General features: G+C 39.7%; 1 protein-coding gene across 15 annotated transcripts in view; it reads left to right on the plus strand.

The window, feature by feature from the left end:
- Positions 1-20,041, plus strand: part of CDC42BPA (CDC42 binding protein kinase alpha) — a 320,829-nt gene that overhangs the window by 138,411 nt on the left and 162,377 nt on the right. For all 15 annotated transcript variants that reach the window (XM_045453221.1, XM_045453229.1, XM_045453222.1 and 12 more), the window contains 3 exons: positions 7,050-7,143; positions 17,060-17,260; positions 19,594-19,842. In XM_045453221.1, coding sequence (XP_045309177.1) covers positions 7,050-7,143; positions 17,060-17,260; positions 19,594-19,842 — 544 coding nt within the window. The remainder of the gene's footprint in view (positions 1-7,049; positions 7,144-17,059; positions 17,261-19,593; positions 19,843-20,041) is intronic.

Consider the following 20,041-nt stretch of genomic DNA (forward strand, 5'->3'; position numbering starts at 1 on the left):
ATTACAACATCTATTAGTGTGATATACTATATTAATACATTGAAGGAGGAAAACCATAAAATAAGCTCAATACCGAAAATGACAACAACACTGAATATCCATTCCTGATACTTTTAGCAATTTGGGTGTAGAAGATAATTCTCATAACCTAATACTGAATTTTTTCCCCCTAATATTGAATTTCTATTGAAAATCTAAGCCAAGGACTGTACTTAATGGCGAAACATTAGGAACATTCCCATTAAAATTGGAAGCAAAATAGGGCCCCTGGGTGGCTCAGTCGCTTGAGCGTCTGATTCAGCTCAGGTCATGATCCCAGGGTCGTGAGACTCAGCCCCACGTCAGGCTCCTTGCTGAGCTCAGAGCCTGCTTGTGTGTGTGTGTGTGTGTGTGTGTGTGTGTGTGTGTGTGTGTGTGTCTGTCTCCCTCTCCTCCCTCCCCTTCCCCTGCCCCCCCATGCTCCTCTCCCCCACTTGCACGCATGCTTTCTCTAAAAAAATTAAAACAAAAAACTTTTTAAAAATTGGAAGCGAAGGAAGAATGATTCTATGAAGAAAATCCCATTCACAGTAGCACCAAAACTGTAAGGCACCTAAAACCATAGATAATAAAAATTACGGATATAAAATAAATACATAGATGTATAGTTGCTAAAAGATAGCTATATAGCTATATAGGTAATAAAAGCTCTCTGCAGAAAAAAAATTCAGTATTATTGAAAGACCTAAAAGAATCCTCATCAGTAAGATATAATTTATACTTAGATGGGAAGAGTCTGATTATAAAGACATCAGTTCTCTTTAGATTAATATATGAAAATCATTGTGATCCCTGACAAAATCTCAGTGTGTTTTATGGACCCTGTTAAGCTAATCCTAGCATTCATCTGGAAGAGCCATGAGAATTTAAAAACTTGGTGTGCTGGTGTGGAGGGGTCCTTATAGAACTTCCGTGATTAAGTGTGGTGTTGGTCCAGGTGTAGACATAGACACAGGGTCATCACGTATCTAATGTTGCCTGGATCAGTTCCAGATTATGTTGATTGTTCTGGCAGTTGTTTGTAGGTTTCCTTTGACTCCAACGACTGTTCAGGGAAGTAGCTTTAGGAAGTGCTGAAAGAAATCCACTTGATCTGCAGCCTGCGTGGTATTAGAAGTCAGTGGTATTGGGACAGAAGGAGATGGTCAGGGCCCTCATCTCACACTACACGCGAACACTTACTCCAGGGAGACTAAAGACTTGAAGTGAAAAGTAAAACCTTAAAACTTACAGAAGGAAATATGGGACGCTACCCTTAGGACCTCGGGGAGAAGGTAAGGGAGATTTCCCAGGACAAAACCCACAAATCGCGAGAATAGAATTGTGGTTGCCAGGGGCTGGAGAAATAAGGGAGAGGGCGGTAAAAGCACAAACTTTCAGTTAGAAGATGAATGAGGTCCGAGAAGCTGATGTATAACATGGCGACTAGTTGATGATACTGTATTATATAACCCAGCTTTTCTAACAGAGTCAAACTTAAGTGTTTACCAAAAAAACCCACCCAAAACAAAAGTAAACACGTGATGGGTGTGTTACTTAACTCAGCGAGATGTATATGTAAGTCACATTGTCATGTTGTATACTTTAAATATATGGCAGTTTCATTTGTCAATTATATCTCACAAAAGTTGAAAATGGTGAAAAAGACAAAAACACAGTTTACAAATTAGACTACATTGACATTAAATAATTTTTTTTTTACAAATTAGATGTTATAAACAATGAGGAAAAACATGCCCACATGCTGAGAGATTTGTAACACGTGTAACCTAAGTTTGAGTAAACAATTCCTGAATATTAACCAAAACCCAAAGCAAACCGCACACACACAGTGTAAAAAAAAAAAAATGGCTAAGGATATTAACTGGCATTTTACAGAAGAGGAACGTGAGATGAAAAAGATTCTTAACCTTAATAGTAATCGCAGTTGTGAAGTTGAAGACACACACGGTAGAATTCTAGGATTCCATTTCTGGTTACACAGCCTGGAGATACGTTCACAGGTAAGCACCAGGAGACATTTATGAAAATATTCATTTCAGAATTTTGTAAACTAGCAAAATAGAAACCTACAACAATCTGAAATTGTTGGAAACAAGCTAATTCTATAATCAGGAGAATTGAGAAGTTTGGTATATGAAAGTAGTCCATATGTCAATTAAAACTAACAGACTGGAACAATGTGTATCAATGTGGATAACACGTTTCAGAAACAGTATTAGAATAAAACCAAGTTGCACAGGCTACACACAGTTTGGTATCAATTACAAAGTTTAAAGACATTCAGAAAAATACATAGTCTTAATGGTTGCATATATGTGTACTAATAACATAAAATAAATGTGGATACAGTAAACAGGGTAGTGGTTGCTAACCTCTCGGGAGTGGGGGGAAGGAGATGATATGGGAGGGAAATGGGATACTTAGGGAGAGTCAGTACCGTCCTGGTAAATATTTTCCGTTACACTGTTTATTATTTGTTATAAATATAAATACAATTTATTTGTCTAATTAGGTTTTAGTATTTCCTATCTTTAAAATATTAATGATTATGGCGGCGCCTGGGTGGCTCAGTCAGTTGAGCGTCCGACTTTGGCTCAGGTCATGATCTTGTATTCGTGGGTTCAAGCCCTGTGTTGGGCTGTGTGCTGACAGCTCGAAGCCTGGAGTCTGCTTCGGTTTCTGTGTCTCCCGCTCTCTCTGCCCCTCCCCCGCTTGTGCTCCGTGTGTGTGTGTCTCTCTCTCTCAAAAATAAAAATAAACATAAAAAATATTTTAAAAATGATGATTATGAATCCTTTCACTATTTTCCTTTTCTGTAATTCTTTTAGTCTTCTTTAAAATCTGAGAACTAGGAAGCATAAGAGACTCTTAAAAACTGAGAACAAACTGAGGGTTGATGGAGGGTGGGAGGGTGGGGAGGGTGGGTGATGGGTATTGAGGAGGGCACCTTTTGAGATGAGCACTGGGTGTTGTATGGAAAACAATTTGACAATAAATTTCATATATTGGAAAAAAAAAGAAATCACAGAAAATATTGAAATACAAATTGTCATATTAAAAAAAAAAATAAATAAATAAATAAAATCTGAGAACTAGGGCTGCCTGGGTGGCTCAGTCGGCTAAGTGTCCACCTTTGGCTCAGGTCATGATCTCATGGCCTGTGGGTTCGGGCCCCACATCAGGCTCTGTGCTGACAGCTCCGAGCCTGGAGCCTGCTTCCGATTCCGTGTCTCCCTCTGTCTCTGCCCCTCCAGTGCTCACACTCTATCGATCTCAAAAATAAATAAACATAAAAATTTTGTTAATCTGAGAAATACACCAGGAACAGTTATGTGTAGTAATTATACAGCTTTTTTTTTTTTTTTTGAGAGCACAAGGGAGAGGGGCAGAGAGAGAGAGAGAGAGAGAGAGAGAGAGAGAGAATCTAAAGCAGGCTTCATGCTCAGCGTGGAGCCTAACACTGGTCTCTTATCTCAGCGACCATGAGATCATGACCAGAGTGAAAATAAAGAGTTGGACACTTAACCATCTGAGCCCCAGGTGCCTCAGCTTAATATATATTTTTCTAAAGTTTGTTTACTTAGAGAGTGTGAGCTGGGGAGGGGCAGAGAGGAGGGGAGGGGGAGAGAGAGAGAGAGAGAGAGAGAGAGAGAAGCCCAAGCAGGCTCCACATTGCCAGCACGGAGCCCAATGTGGTGCTCGAACCCACAGACTGTGAGATCATGACCTGAGCTGAAATCCAGAGTCGGATGCTGAACTGAGCCACCCAGGTGCCCCACTATCTCTTAAAATAAAAATATAATACATTTTTTATAGTCATCTAAAAATGATTTAGGTAATTTCTAAGGGTCCTCTAGCACTAAAGTATAGTTCTTTGATGTTTCCAAGCAACAGAAGAATATTTTTTTAATATGCCACTCTGACAGTTCAGGGTGAATTCAGACATTGAGGATAATGAAGCCAATTTCCTATAAAAGTTGTTGTTGGGGGCGCCTGGGTGGCGCAGTCGGTTAAGCGTCCGACTTCAGCCAGGCCACGATCTCGCGGTCCGTGAGTTCGAGCCCCGCGTAGGGCTCTGGGCTGATGGCTCAGAGCCTGGAGCCTGTTTCCGATTCTGTGTCTCCCTCTCTCTCTGCCCCTCCCCCGTTCATGCTCTGTCTCTCTCTGTCCCAAAAATAAATAAATGTTGAAAAAAAAAAAAAAGTTGTTGTTGTTTTTCAGTGCATCTATCCTTTCTCTGTCCTCCACAACAGGTGTCACCAAGCTTTTTCTGTAAAGGGTCAGACAGGAAATATTTTAGGCTTTGAAAGCCACACTGTAGTCAGTGCTACTTGCTTCTGCTGTCATAGTGGGAAAGCCAACAGAGACAATACTTACAAGTGAACGGAAGCGACTTTATTTACAACAAAACTTTATTTTCAACAACAGGCAATGGGCTGGACTTAGCCTGTGTGTCAGTATTTGCCATATTGTGGTGTATTGCACACAGAAATGTCTTCAGTCCTACTATCCCGATTGTAGATGAGAAAATTGAGGCATAGAAACCTTGAGTGGTATCATTCCAGTTAAAATGACCCTAGTTGAGGACACAGATCTACAAAAATGTTGCTAAGGCCAATGCCAGAGAGACTGCTGCCTATGTTTTCTTCTAGTTTTACGGTTTCAGGTCTCACATTTAGGTCTTTAATCCATTTTGAGTTTATTTTTGTGTATGGTGTGAGAAAGTGTCCAGTTTCATTCTTTTGCATGGTGCTGTCCAGTTTTCCCAACACCATTGGTTGTATAGAGTGTCTTTTCCCCATTGTGTATTCCTGCCTCCTTTGTTGTAGATTAAGTGACCACATAAGCTTGGGTTTATTTGCTCCCTATCCTGTTCCGTACATCTGTCTGCTTTTGTGTCCATACCATACCGTTTGATTATTACATCTTTGTAGTATAGCTTGAAATCTAGGATCATGATACCTCCAGCTTTGTTCTAAGTAGGTCTTCTCAAGAAAGGGAAACAAAAGAATAAATTATAGGGGCTACATCAAAATAAAAAGGTTTTGGGGTGCCTGGGTGGCTCAGTCGGTTAAGCGTCCTACTTCGGCTCAGGTCATGATCTCACAGTTTGTGGGTTCAAGCTCCGTGTTGAGCTCTGTGCTGACAGCTCGGAGCCCGGAGCTTGCTTCGGATTCTGTGTCTCCCTTTCTCTTTGCCCCTTCCCCGCTTACGCTCTCTCTCTCTCTTTCTCAAAAATAAACATTAAAAAAAAAAAAAAAAAAAAAAGCTTTTGCACAGCAAAGGAAACTATCAACAAGACAAAAAGGCAACCTGTTAAATGGGAGAAGATATTTGTTAGTGATACGTCCAATAAGGAGCAAATCTCCAAAATATAGAGAGAACGCCTCCAGCTTAGTAACGGAAAACCAAACTATCTACTTAAAACATGGGCATAAGCACTAAATGGACATTTTTCAAGAGAGTCATATAGAGATGCTGAACATGAAGAGGTACCGAACATCACTCATCACCAGGGAAATGCAAATCCAAACCACAACAAGATGTTACGGTATCCCTGCTGGGATGGCTGGAATCCAAAAAGACAAGAAATAACAGGTGTTGGTGAGGGCGTAGAGAAAAAGGAATGCTCGTGCGCTACTGGTGAGCCTGTAAACTGGTGCAGCCACTGTGGAAAACATTGGGGAAGGGGTGTTCCTAAAAGAATTAAAACCAGAGATACCGTATAATCCAGTAATAACATTCCTGGGTATTTAGCCAAAGAAAACGGAAACACTAATTTGAAAAGATACGTGCACCCTTATGTTTATTACAACATTATTTATAATAGCCAAGATATGGAAGAAGCCCAGGTATCCACTGATAGATGATTGGATGAAGAAGATGTACATACATAGAGCGGGTTGTTACTTAACCATAAACAGAATGTGATTTAGCCATTTGTGACAAGATGGATATACCTGAAGAGTATTATGCTAAGTGAGATCAGAGAAAGACAAGCATCCTGTAATTTCATTTCTGTGTAGATCTAAAAAACAAAACAAATGAACAAAGAAAGAAACAAAAAAACAGACTCTTAAATACAGAGAACGCACTGATGGTTGTCAGAGGTGAGGTGTGTGGGGGGATAGGTGAAATAGGTAAATGGTATTAAGAGGTACAAACCTCCAGTTATAAAATAAATAAGTCAAGGAAAGAAATGGGAAAGAAAATGACCGTAACCACATGGTAATGGAATTCTTTTTGCATATATGATGTTCATGGAAGATTCTTTTTCTTCCTCACCAGGTAGAATACATTGAGAGGGTCTAATCTCTTAATTTTTCACAAGTTTTAGATTGTGATTAGAAAACGCGTTGCTGGGTCTTCTTTACAGGAATCGTTTTACGTATGATTTATGCCAAGGTTTGCAACACTTTTCCTTATTCAAATGTAGAAACAGATACAAAAACTGGTGTGATGTGATTTGTTAATTAGATTTGGATACCTTACAAGCATATCACGTAAATTACTACCAAGCGGTGTGTCAGATGAATTTCAAAATCAGTTTTATGAAGCAATGTCTTTGGAATTACTTTGAACTGAAATAATTAGAAATTTATTTATTATGAGGTCGAGGAAGTGTATTTTTCCCTCTCCAATTTCACAGCCTAGAGGATAGTTTGTTTTGTGTGTGTCAAGACATCGTGGCCTTCTCCGTGTATTGAAAGTAGGCCTAACATGGTCATACTGGAATCTGTGCACTTTATATGGTTAATTCAACCTGAATGAAAACTGCAAAAAGTTTTTATCTCCAGGAGAACACTGAAAGTGCGTGTGTTTAAGGAAGTTTTCATATGAATCGGAGCCAGGATTTGAACCCATAAAGTTTAGTCAAATAGGTGTTCTTAGAGTATTGATTTTAAAAGAAGTTGAAGTTTTCAAATAAAATTTTGTCTTACCAAATAAATGGTTCAGTTCCCCCCTCCCCCCCCCCCACTAAAAATTGACCATATCTGTCTTTTCAGGGACATCAAACCTGACAACATATTGATGGACATGAATGGACATATTCGGTTAGCAGATTTTGGTTCTTGTCTGAAGCTGATGGAAGATGGAACGGTAAATAAAGATAAATCTAAAGTCATTTTATCCATAGATCTCCCCCTTGCTACTTGTCCTCTTTATCTGCTTTAGAATCCACGTATTTATTATAGTAGTTATCTATCCATCCACCTGTCCGTCCGTCCATCCGTCCTTTTGACTTTCTCCGCGCCACCTTTTCCTGCAACAGCGTTTAGGCATACTGACTCATAATAGGGTTTGTTTATAAAGTCCTTTGCCATTTTCACTGTGTATGTTAGTGATGGTAAGATTGATACAGTGCGTCTTTTGGGAGAACTTTGTGTCTTCTTTAGAGGGACTGTTGATTGCCTTTGAGATATTTTCAGTTTTAGAGAAGGGAATGAAGTCGATCCCAGATGGAAGAAGAAAATGTGGCTCCTTCCTCACCTTTATTTTTTTCATCTTTCTTCCCTAGTTGTCTAGTTTTTGTTTTGAGGGACAATGTTCAACAAATGAATGCTTTAATCAGGATAGGCTCTATGTGGATTCAGTTTTACATGACCATTTGGTTTAGTTGTCCTAACCCTACATCTTTCAGCTGTTTTCTTTCACTTACATAGAAGTCTATATGCCCCAATTTATTCTCTGTTTTGTCTTGTTTTATTTTGCTTGCTTTTCAACTTCCTGGCTATATAGCAGAGGTCCAAATATAAGTAATTTCAATTGGCAGGCACTGTTTTTGAGAGCAAAGGCCATGAAAATGTCCTATTATCCTGGATCAGTAATTTGACTTCTGAAAATTTATCCTAAGAAGATATGTTGAAAAAAGTAGATTATATGACTTCTGCCTCTGGTCATGATGAAAGGAGTGATTGGTACCAAATTGTCCTCTCACTATAAACAACTATAAAAACATACGTGGGGCGCCTGGGTGGTGCAGTCAGTTAAGCGTAAAACTTCGGCTCAGGTCTGATCTCACCGTTTGTGAGTTCGAGCCCCACGTCATGCTCTGTGCTGACAGCTCAGAGCCTGGAGCCTGCCTCGGATTCTGTGTCTCCTTCTCTCTCTGCACCTCTCCCGCTTGCACTCTGTCTCCGTCTCTCTCTCAAAAGTAAATAAACATTAAAAAAGAAAAATTGGTGACAATACCAAATGCTGACAAGAATGTGAAGTCTGTCACTCACACATTACTGGAGGCAATGTGAAACGGTACAGACCATAAAAAAGCTTAGTGGTGTCTTAAAAAAAATAAGCATGCAATTACCATGTGATCCAGGAATTGCACACCCGGTGTTTATTCCAGAAAAATAAAAATTTGCATTCCCACAAAAACTGTACATTTATGAATGGTGACAGAAGCTTTATTTGTAATAGCCCCAAATTGGAAAACCAGATGTCCTTCTGATGGTTGGTTAAAGAAACTGGTACAGAGGCACCCAGGGGGTTTAGTCAGTTAAAGCATCCATCTCTTGATCTCAGCTCAGGTGTTGATCTCAGGGTCGTGCGTTCAAGCCCCGAGTTGATGAATCTTAGACTTCCTGTAAATCTGCCCTCCGAGGGTGTAATTGTAAGCTAACCCTTGTTCAAGGATATCAGGAAGTATTTTTTTTTTTTTATCTTCTTCTACAAGAACTAGTATCTTCAGAGAAAGATAACAGGATCCGTGCTCTGTGCTCCAACAGCTTACTGACAGTGACCAGCGTTCAATCAGAAATCACCAAACCAGGGGCGCCTGGGTGGCGCAGTCGGTTAAGCGTCCAACTTCAGCCAGGTCACGATCTCACAGTCCGTGAGTTCGAGCCCCGCGTCAGGCTCTGGGCTGATGGCTCATGATGGCTCAGAGCCTGGAGCCTGTTTCCGATTCTGTGTCTCCCTCTCTCTCTCTGACCCTCCCCCGTTCATGCTCTGTCTCTCTCTGTCCCAAAAATAAATAAACGTTGAAAAAAAAAAATTAAAAAAAAAAAAAAAAAAGAAATCACCAAACCAAACAAAAATGGGGACACGATAGGGATTACGATACAGAGTTAAAAAATAGAAGCAGTCAGGGGCACCTGGGTGGCCCAGTTGGTTGAATGTTTGACTCTTGGTTTTGGCTCAGGTCGTGCCTAAACAATTAAAATACAGCCTTGAAGATTGTTCAGATAAGAAATCTCATCAGAGAAAGAAATCAAATAGACCCTTTATTTATTTTTTTTAAAAATTTAATGTTTGTTTTTGAGAAACACAGAGCGCAAGCAGGGGAGGGGCAGAGAGAGAGGGAGACACAGAATCCGAAGCAGGCTCCAGGCTCTGAGCTGTCCGCACGGAGCCTGACACGGGGCTCGAATTCACGAGCCATGAGATCATGACTCGATCTGAGGTCGGGTCACCCAGCTAAGCCACCCAGGTGTCCCTCAAATAGACCTTTTAGAACTTGAAAAGTATAGTAATAGAAATTTAAAAAATTCACAGGAGGAGGTTAATTCAGGTTAGAGATATGAGAAGAAAGTGCCAGTGAGTTTGAAGACAGGTCAAAAGAGATGATCCAGTCTGAAGAATAGAGAGAAAAAGACTGAAGCAAAATAAATAGAGGCTCAGGGATCCATATGATTGGAATACTAGAAGAAGAGAGTGAAACAGGAGTAGGAAAACTTTGTAGGATTGGTGATTTTTACCAAATATGATTAAAACATGAATCTAAGAATCTTAGTGTATCTCAAGTTTATAAAAGGGACCCCACTTGTACACAATTAAGCTCCTGAAAATGAAACATAAGAAAAAAAAATTGAAAGCCGCCAGAATTGAAAACATGTTCATACTTTGGGAACGTGGTAAGAATAACCACAGCTCTCTTGTCAGAAATAGTGAAATGATGTCTTTGCAATGCTGAACGGAAAAAAAAATGTGTAAACCAAGAGTTCTATGTCAAGCAGAGATATTCTTCAAAAATGAAGGTGAATAAAAGACATTTTCAGTTACATAAAAGATGAGACATTAATCTCCAGCAGGCCTGGATGCTAAGCAGTGTCCTTTAATCCAAAGGAGATGAATGATACCATTTGCATATTTAGATCGGTGGGATAAAGAATATCAGATATGATCAATAAGATAGGTAGGATAAAGACAGAAGACTGTATTTCTTCAGAATGTGCATAAAAGGCATCCAATGACTGTTAAAAGCAAAAATAACAACACTGTCACGTGGGGTTATGATATACATGGAAGTAACACAAACCACGTGAAATGGTCTGTGGAATCACACTGCTCGAGAATACCTGCTGTATGTGAGACAGGAAGTGGGCAGTAGATCGTGCCAGGCATGACACGAGAAGGGAGAAATCGCAGGGTGGTCTTGCCGAGTTGAGAACCCGCAGATCAAAGTCAGGAGGCTGTGGCATCAGGAAGTTGTGGATCAGAATTCTAGAGAGGAGAGAGTCACACGGAAGAAGAATTCCCTGGAAAGAGCTAGCGTTTCCCCACTTCCGCATGTTATCCGCCCCTTAGACTCACAGCTGGGACTCTGATTCGCAGCCTTCCAGATCCCTGTGCATCCCAGAATGCAGTGCGTACCATTTCTGTCCGCAGGAGTCACCCCCCCCCCATCAAGTTTATTCCTGAAATTGTGGTGCGTCTTCCCAATCATTCATTCTTTATTGATGACCTCAAAATAAAGTTCCTGGACATAACAGCAGGTTTATCCTCCATTTAAAAAATTACAATGAGGGGCTCCAGGGGCTCCATGTAAAAAATTATAATGAGGGGCTACGACTTTGACTCAGGTCATGATCTCAGGTTGGTGAGTTCAAGCCCCGCGTCGGGCTCTGCGCTGACAGCTTAGAGCCTGCTTGGGATTCTGCCCCTCCCTCCCTCCCTCTCTCAAAAATAAATAAACATTTAAAATTTTTTAAAAATTATAACGAGTAAGCCTTTGTACTAGTTTTCTTTCCATTTAATTTCTTTTTCCTCGAAGTGATCTATATGTATTTTAAGAAGGGTTATCGTAAAAACTGCATTCCTGTGTCCTGTTCTTTCTACTCTGGATCTCTTTTGCTACAGGAAGACACTTACAGACTTCTGGCTTTTCTTCTGTCGTTTCTTTTACTTACGTATTTCTGGTTACCATATTTTGCTACTATCTTTTGATTATTTAGTTTTAGATTTTACCTGTTAATTTCCTACCGTGGAAAATTTCCTACCATCTCATCCAACCCATACGCTTTCGTCTTCCTAGTGTAAGTATCACAGTCTTTCCTCAAATCCTATTCAGTTATGATTTTATACAAAATATTGTTCATAGTGCTGCCATGTGGTTTATTTTAATTATAATTATTTTCTTGAACAGCTTTTTGTTGTCCTTGGAGTAAGTGACCACTTTGCCTGGTTTTCTGTGTAATCCTTGCCAGTTTATCCCCAAACTCTCCACCCTGTAATTCCTCTCTCTCTCAGACACATTAAGTCACTTAGCGGTTCCCTTTTATCTTTTGGAGATGGCTACCCTAGAGCCTTGCCACCCCCCTTTCTAATCTGGACTGTTCTGTTGGCCTGTCGTAGCACAGTCATGCCACTACTGTCCCACCCCTCATCATGGGATTAGCTGCACGGCTCTGTAGTGGTGCCTCCTCTGTCTCCTGGGTCCCGTGTCTGGCTTTCTTTCCCCCTGGTAGTAGCTGCCTGAGAAGGGTTCTGGGGAAGTAAATATTTTATCATCTTGCACATCTTAAAAATGGTGTCACTTCTACCCTCATACTTGATTGATAATTTATTTGGGCATAGTATTATAGATTTGAAATTATATCTAGCAGGCATTGCCTTGTCTTCTAATTTAGTGTGGAGACATCTGGCGACATTCTAGTTCTCAATTCTTCTATTGTAACCCTCCCCACCCCCCACCTTATCTGGAAGCTTGTGGACAATTTGTTTGTCCCAGGGTTCTGAAATGTTATGATTATATGACTTTGGATAGGATTCATTTATCACCTGGGCAGCTGCCTCAATTTTAACCTTTCCCAAATTTTATGACTTTCCAAGTCAAGTGTCACCTTGCTTTTTGGCTCTCACCTGCAAGTTAAAACTCTGCCATCTTAATCACTACATATCTTTATAAGAAGTCAGTTTCTGGGAGAGATGTCCTGCTGTAATTCCTTTTCTTCTCAAATTGTCTCGGCCATCCTTGGCCATTTGTTTTTCCGTATGATCGTTGGGATTATATTCTTGGTTTATATACATACGTGTACACACATACAAATACCCCTTCACAAACAAGCTTGTAGACCTGCATTGAATATAGAGGTTGATTTGGGGGAAATTTATGTCCATAACATGGAATCTTGCCTTCCATAAGTATGGTGTCTCTCCCCTTTGTTTTAGGTTCTCTTTTATGTCTGTTTTTGAAGTTTTATCATTATGTTCACCGTAAATCCATGACCTTAATTTGTTAAGCTTGGTCCTAGGCATACTGTGGATTTTTGGGGGCGTGGAGCATTATAAATGATAACTTTAAAAAGTTTCCAGTTTAATAGCTTGTTACTTTTGTTGAGGACCAAGTTGAGTTTTGTATACTCATCTTGAAGCTAGCAAGCTCACTAAATTTCTTATTCAAAATAATTTGTAGATTCTTCTAGATTTTCTGTATAGACAGTCATATGATCCACAAGTAATAATCAGCTTCGGGCTTTGTCTTCTCCATTCCTTACATATGCTATTTTTTACCCTTATGCAGTGATCTTCAGTCTAGTATTACATAGATAGGAATATTGGGAGTTTCTATGCCTTCTTCTTGACATTAACAGTGTTTCTCCTATAGGGTCAAATTTAGCATGATGTTTGCTGTAAACTTTTGGTGTATATTCTTCATAAGATTAAGGAAATTTCTGTTTCTTATTACTAAGAATATGTTGTTGTTATTGTCGTAATTAAATGATTTTTCTGCATCCATCGAGATGATGATATTAGGATGTTTTCCCTTTAATCTGTTAATCTGATGGATGACATAGATTGTCTAATGTTAAGTCATCCATTCTCTGGCTAAACATAACTTTATGATGAAGGCGTATTGATATTTCTGAACAAATTGCTAGGTTGACTCTGCTAATATTTTATATTGTATTGTTACCTGAGATTCATACTTGAGATTGATCATATCTGAGGTTGTGGTATGATTTTCTTTCTCAAATCATTCTTGTCTGGTTTCTGTGGTTGTGTATTTTAGCCTTATAAAATGGACAGGGGAGTAGTCATATCCTCTCCCCTTACCCATTTTGGCTTTAGAGCAGTTAATCTGTAACACAGGGGTTATGTAATTTGTAGAATGGTGGAACTCACTTTTAAATCACCTTTGCCTTAGTGAGGTTTTGTTTTCTTCTTCTTCTTCTTCTTCCTTTTCTTTTTTTTTTGTTTTTTTTTTTTTTGTTTTGTTTTGTTTTCCAGGTAGATTTTATACTATTGATTCAAACTTTTTAATGGTTATAGGTCTCTTTGGTTTTCTATTTCTTCCTGAGTCAGTTTTGGTAAGTTATTATTTTTTTCCTATGAAAATTGTCTGTTTTCTCTGAGTTTTCTATTTTGTTGGTATAACGTTCAGATTGCACTCTTCTTAGCTTTAAAATCTGTTACATGTGTAGGGTTTTTTTGTTTTTTTCCACCCTAATGTTGTTTATTTGTGCTTTTCTTTTCCTTTGTCAGTTTGCTATATAATAGAGCATCTGACTCTTTTTCAGTTCTAAATACTTTTTCAACTTCAGTTAGAACATTTCTGTGGACCATGATTGTATAGTTATGTGCTTTTTAGTATCCATAGTATTGTATTTACTTATTTATATACAATATCCGCTTTAGAGTAAGGACTATTACATGGGGCTGCCTCTTGCTTCAAACCTCGTATAGGGTGAGGGCCCTCTTGTCCTCCTGTATATGTTAAAACCTGAGGACCTAGAACATGAAAACCAACATTCCCCAGCCAGCCCCACTCTTTGCTCTAATGATTATCACCCTGGTTCCCAAACATTTCTTGATTATAGGCCCCTAAGAATTTCTTTCTTTTTTTTTTTTTTTTTTTTAAGAGCTCATTTATATGTTTGGAAAGATGGTTGTTTTGTATTTTATGTAGCATTTTTAAGAGTTTGCAGTGGAAGAGTTTTCAAGTTACTTAATCTCGGGATTGCCAAATATGAAGTCTATTCTAATGATTAACCAAGAATGATATATTTTTTTTTTTTTTTAGAAAATCCAGAATATTAGCCGTTATTCTACCCTGAGAATGTTCATTTTTTGATATGCTCCTTTATTTATTTATTTTTTTAAATATGAAATTTATTGTCAAATTGGTTTCCATACAACACCCAGTGCTCATCCCAACAGGTGCCCTCCTCAATGCCCATCACCCACTTTCTCCTCCCTCCCACCCTCCATCAACCGTCAGCTTGTTCTCAGTTTTTAAGAGTCTCTTATGGTTTGGTTCCCTCCCTCTCTAACCTCTTTTTTTTTTTTTTTTTTCCCTTCCCCTCCCCCCTGGTCTTCTGTTAAGTTTCTCAGGATCCACGTAAGAGTGAAAACATATGGTATCTGTCTTTCTCTGCCTGACTTATTTCACTTAGCATCACACTCTCCAGTTCCATCCATGTTGCTACAAAAGGCCATATTTCATTCTTTCTCATTGCCACGTAGTATTCCATTGTGTATACAAACCACATCTTCTGTATCCATTCATCAGTTGATGGACATTTAGGCTCTTTCCATAATTTGGCTATTGTTGAAAGTGCTGCTATAAACATTGGGGTACACATGCCCCTATGCATCAGCACTCCTATATCCCTTGGGTAAATTCCTAGCAGTGCTATCGCTGGGTCATAGGGTAGATCTAGTTTTAATTTTTTGAGGAACCTCCACACTTTTCCGGAGCGGCTGCACCAGTTTGCATTCCCACCAACAGTGCAAGAGGGTTCCCGTTTCTCCACATCCTCGCCAGCATCTATAGTCTCCTGATTTGTTCACTTTAGCCACTGTGACTGGTGTGAGGTGGTATCTGAGTGTGGTTTTGATTTGTATTTCCCTGATGAGGAGCAGCGTTGAGCATCTTTTCATGTGCCTGTTGGCCATCTGGATGTCTTCTTTAGAGAAGTGTCTATTCATGTTTTCTGCCCATTTCTTCCCTGGATTATTTGTTTTTCGGGTGTGGAGTTTGGTGAGCTCTTTATAGATTTTGGATACTAGCCCTTTGTCCAATATGTCATTTGCAGATCTCTTTCCCCAGTCTGTTGGTTGCCTTTTAGTTTTGTTGATTGTTTCCTTTGCAGTGCAGAAGCTTTTTATCTTCATGAGGTCCCAATAGTTCATTTTTGCTTTTAATTCCCTTGCCTTCGGGGATGTGTCAAGTAAGAAATTACTGCAGCTGAGGTCAGAGGTTTTTTCCTGCTTTCTTCTCTAGGGTTTTGATGAGAACGAGCAATCCTAAAATTTGTATGGAACCACAAAAGACCCCGGATAGCCAAAGTAATATTGAGGAAGAAAACCAAAGCGGGAGGCATCACAATCCCAGACTTTAGCCTCTACTACAAAGCTGTAATCATCAAGACAGTATGGTATTGGCACAAAAACAGACACATAGACCAATAGACTAGAACAGAAACCCCAGAATTACACCCACAAAAGTATGGCCAACTAATCTTTGACAAAGCAGGAAAGAATATCCAATGGAAAAAAGACAGTCTCTTTAACAAATGGTGCCGGGAGAACTGGACAGCAACATGCAGAAGGATGGAACTAGACCACTTTCTTACACCATTCACAAAAATTAACTCAAAATAGATAAAGGACCTGAATGTGATCTGCTCCTTTAAAACATACAAAGAATTAATTTTCTTGTACTTTAGAGTACCTTATAAGATGTGTTCCCCAAATCATTTTTAGCAATTATTTTCTCATTTACATCTAACTTACCATAATTATATGCTCAGCTATTCTTTATTGGGACTTAATTTTTTGAAGAGTATGTTTTTCTCCCTTTGTAACTTTTTAAATTAATAAGTAGTTTGCAGTACGTTGTCAATATTTATTTCCTTAGGTTTCAGTTGAGATGTTTAAAAAGAAAAGGATATTTTGAAATAATTTCTGGACTGCTCATAAATACTGGCCTTTTTGGGGCGAGTTACTTTTCTTCCTTTCAGTGAATTGTAGGGGTGCCTGGGTGGCTCAGGCGGTTGAGCGTCCAACTTTGGCTCAGGTCACGATCTTGCGGTCCATGGGTTTGAGCCCCGCGTCGGGCTCTGTGCTGACAGCTCGGAGCCTGGAGCCTGTTTCAGATTCTGTGTCTCCCTATCTCTCTGCTCCTCCCCTGTTCACGCTCTCTCTCTCAAAAATAAATAAACATTAAAAAAAAATTTTTTTTTAATGAATTGTAGGATTTTCCCAGGTTGATTTTTTTTTTTTATATGTACATGGTAGTCAGATAATATCGGTAATGAATGTTCTGTACTGAGTATTCAATTTGTTTTTAATGGTTGTGTGTCCAAATCATTTGGCAATCCTAAGTATAGTCAATGAAGCAACAGCAGTAATAAATATTCTATAGTGTTATGAAATCAGAGGACTGCCAGTGTGGAGATTATATAAAATTTAATTGTGTGTACAAGGAGACCAAATTCAGGTAATGAAAAACTTGTAGTTGTTTTGAAATAATGTCTGTTGTATATTTAAGTAAATCTAAATATTTTTAGTTAAAAATTATTATTTATTGGGGCGCCTGGGTGGCTCAGTCGGTGAAACGTCTGACTTCAGCTCGGGTCATGATCTCATAGCGTGAGTTTGAGCCCCATGTTGGGCTCTGTGCTGACAGCTCGGAGCCTGGAGCCTGCTTCGGATTCTGTGTCTCCCTCTCTCTCTGCCCCTCCTCTGCTCATGCTCTGTCTCTCTCTCAAAAATGAATAAACGTTAAAAAAAAAATTTAGCAATTATTTATTCCTAATGTAGTAGATTACTAACAGTGTGTGAACTTCTTCAGGTCCAGTCTTCAGTGGCTGTTGGAACTCCAGATTATATCTCTCCTGAAATCCTTCAAGCCATGGAAGACGGGAAAGGCAGATATGGACCTGAGTGTGACTGGTGGTCTTTGGGCGTCTGTATGTACGAAATGCTTTATGGAGAAACACCATTTTATGCAGAATCTCTGGTGGAGACATATGGAAAAATTATGAATCATAAAGTTAGTATATTTCACTTTTTTCAACAACTGAATGTGGTAAATACATGTAATAAATTTAAAGTAATGTGATATTTAAAAAGAAAATATTGGGGCGCCTGGGTGGCGCAGTCGGTCGGGCGTCCGACTTCAGCCAGGTCACGATCTCGCGGTCCATGAGTTCGAGCCCCGCGTCGGGCTCTGGGCTGATGGCTCAGAGCCTGGAGCCTGTTTCCGATTCTGTGTCTCCCTCTCTCTCTGCCCCTCCCCCGTTCATGCTCTGTCTCTCTCTGTCCCAAAAATAAATAAACGTTGAAAAAAAAAATTTAAAAAAAAAAAAAAAAAAAGAAAATATTTTCTAAAAACAGTGAACAGTTGAATTTCTGTGCTAATAGGGAACATGACTAAACATGAATAATCAAAATCCATAAATTAGACGTAAGATTATTAGCTCTCCCTTTGCCTGTATTTTATTAGAAATGCTAATAAATAGGAAATTAAGGGGCGCCTGGGTGGCTCAGTCGGTTCAGTGTCCAACTTCGGCTCAGGTCACGATCTCACAGTTCGTGGGTTCGAGCCCCTCGTCAGGCTCTATGCTGACAGCTCAGAGCCTGGAGCCTGTTTCAGATTCTGTGTCTCCCTCTCTCTCTGCCCCTCCCCTGTTCCTGCTCTGTCTCTGTCTCAAGAATAAATAAATATTAAAAAAAAAATTTTTTTTAAATAGGAAATTAAATGGTTTCATCAGTAGAATAATAAAGATCATAAACAGATAATTTGTATCCTTAATACTATAAGTACATTAATAACTAGAATGCATTTAAAAAATTCTCATCCTTGGCAGTAATAACACAAAATGCAATTCAAAATAAAAATGAGCTATTTGTTTTCTCACCTGGCAAAGATGAAAAATTATACTCTGTACTGTAAATAACTCAGTGAGATGAATGTTGTTAGATGTTGTTGATAGGAATATAAATTGATGTAGCCTTTCTGTCAACAAGTTTATAAGTATGCATCTAGAGCCTTAAAAACGGTTGAACTTTGCGGGGGTCTGGGTGGCTCAGTCGGTTAAGTGTCCGACTCTTGGTTTCGGCTCAAGTCACGATCGCATAGTTCGTGAGTTCAAGCCCCACATCGGGCTGTGCGCTGACGGTGCAGAGCTTCTTGGGATTCTCTGTCTCCCTGTCTCTCTGCCCCTCCCCTGCTCGCTCACTCGCTCACAATAAATGAATAACTTAAAATTTTTAAAAAAATGATAGAACTTTGGATTGAGCAACTTGAGTTTTAGGACTCTGCCCTAAAGGAAACATTCAGTTCAACCAAGATGTATGTACAAGGATACCTCTTCCAGTCTTGTTTATGATCAAAGCAGTGGAAACAATCCAGATTCACCACAGGGACAAATGAATAGAACCTTATTAACCCATTTAGTACCAAGTGAAATAGAAATAAATTATAAGAAGAAGAAGTTGTTTCTGGTTGATTGGTTTCAGCAGAGCGTGAGCAGTTGCAAAAATCTGGAATAGGAATATCCCATAAAAGGAGTGACAATCTGTTCTTCTTAGTTGATCTGGTGAAACAGTTACGATTAGTTGACTCTGCTGTGTAGTTGGCGCTTTTCCAGAGAGTCGACGCTTCCTGTAGAGTTGGCGCTCTGGTACCTGGCTGTGAAGGTAACCTGCTAAAGTAGTTAGGAAGAGTGGAAAGACAGGGAAGGGCTACGCAGTTGTAATTAGTGCGTCGAGCATTTCGGAGAGAAACCGTTGTCTGTGACATGGTGGGCCAGAGCTGGGTTCCGGAGTTGGGCCGCTCCACCCAAGCCTGTCGTGTGACTGGGAGCAAGTTGCTTGAACTCCCTGGGCCTTTGTTTCCTCCTCTGTGCAGTTGGGATAAGAGAGGTGCCCCCCCGCTGTGAGGACTCGCCAGGTGGGTGCGTAGAGCACGTCATGGTGTCAAGTACACGTTCTGTTCTTTCCAAATATCTGTTATCGTTACTCAGCCCTTCGTTCGAGACTTATCTGAATGTTACCCGTCACGTACGCTCTCCTGAAAGGTTGAGTCAGACTCTACTTTTAATAAGTTCTCTTCATTCCGACAGCAGAGTGAGGTACATTGGCATTTGATTTTTTCTTCTTCCTGCAGTGTGTGCATGACTGAGTCACACTTAAAATGAAAAGTTCCTTGAGGAAAATTCTCTGTTCTCACCCATCCCTGGATCTCCTGTAGTATGAGTACCTGGTAGCAGTGAACACTTATTAGACATTTTTAAGAGAAAGCGCATCTTGAAGAACGAATGAATGTTCATCAGCCTACTTAGGGAGTTAAACACTGGTTTCTATTTTGTGTCTGTTTTTCAGGAGAGGTTTCAGTTTCCAGCTCAAGTGACCGACGTGTCTGAAAGTGCTAAGGATCTTATTCGAAGGCTCATTTGCAGCAGAGAACACCGACTGGGTCAGAACGGCATAGAAGACTTTAAGAAACACCCCTTTTTCAATGGAATCGATTGGGATAATATTCGAAACTGTGAAGCGCCTTATATTCCAGAAGTTAGTAGCCCCACAGATACATCCAATTTTGATGTGGATGATGATTGTTTAAAGAACTCTGTAAGTATGACTCTGTGAAGAGCTTCTGTCTCTTCCTTTTTAACATGGTTATAAAGCAGTTTCATGGGCCTCCTCATCAATTACCAGTCAGACCGTTATCATGGCTTCTAGTATTTATTCTCCCAGACGTGAAGCAATTAAGAGAGTCCACTGAGGTGAACATGTTTATTCATGACAAGGAGCAGAATTCAGCTTCACG

The sequence above is a fragment of the Leopardus geoffroyi genome, chromosome C3, assembly GCF_018350155.1.
Source record: "Leopardus geoffroyi isolate Oge1 chromosome C3, O.geoffroyi_Oge1_pat1.0, whole genome shotgun sequence".
Lineage (NCBI taxonomy): Eukaryota > Metazoa > Chordata > Mammalia > Carnivora > Felidae > Leopardus > Leopardus geoffroyi.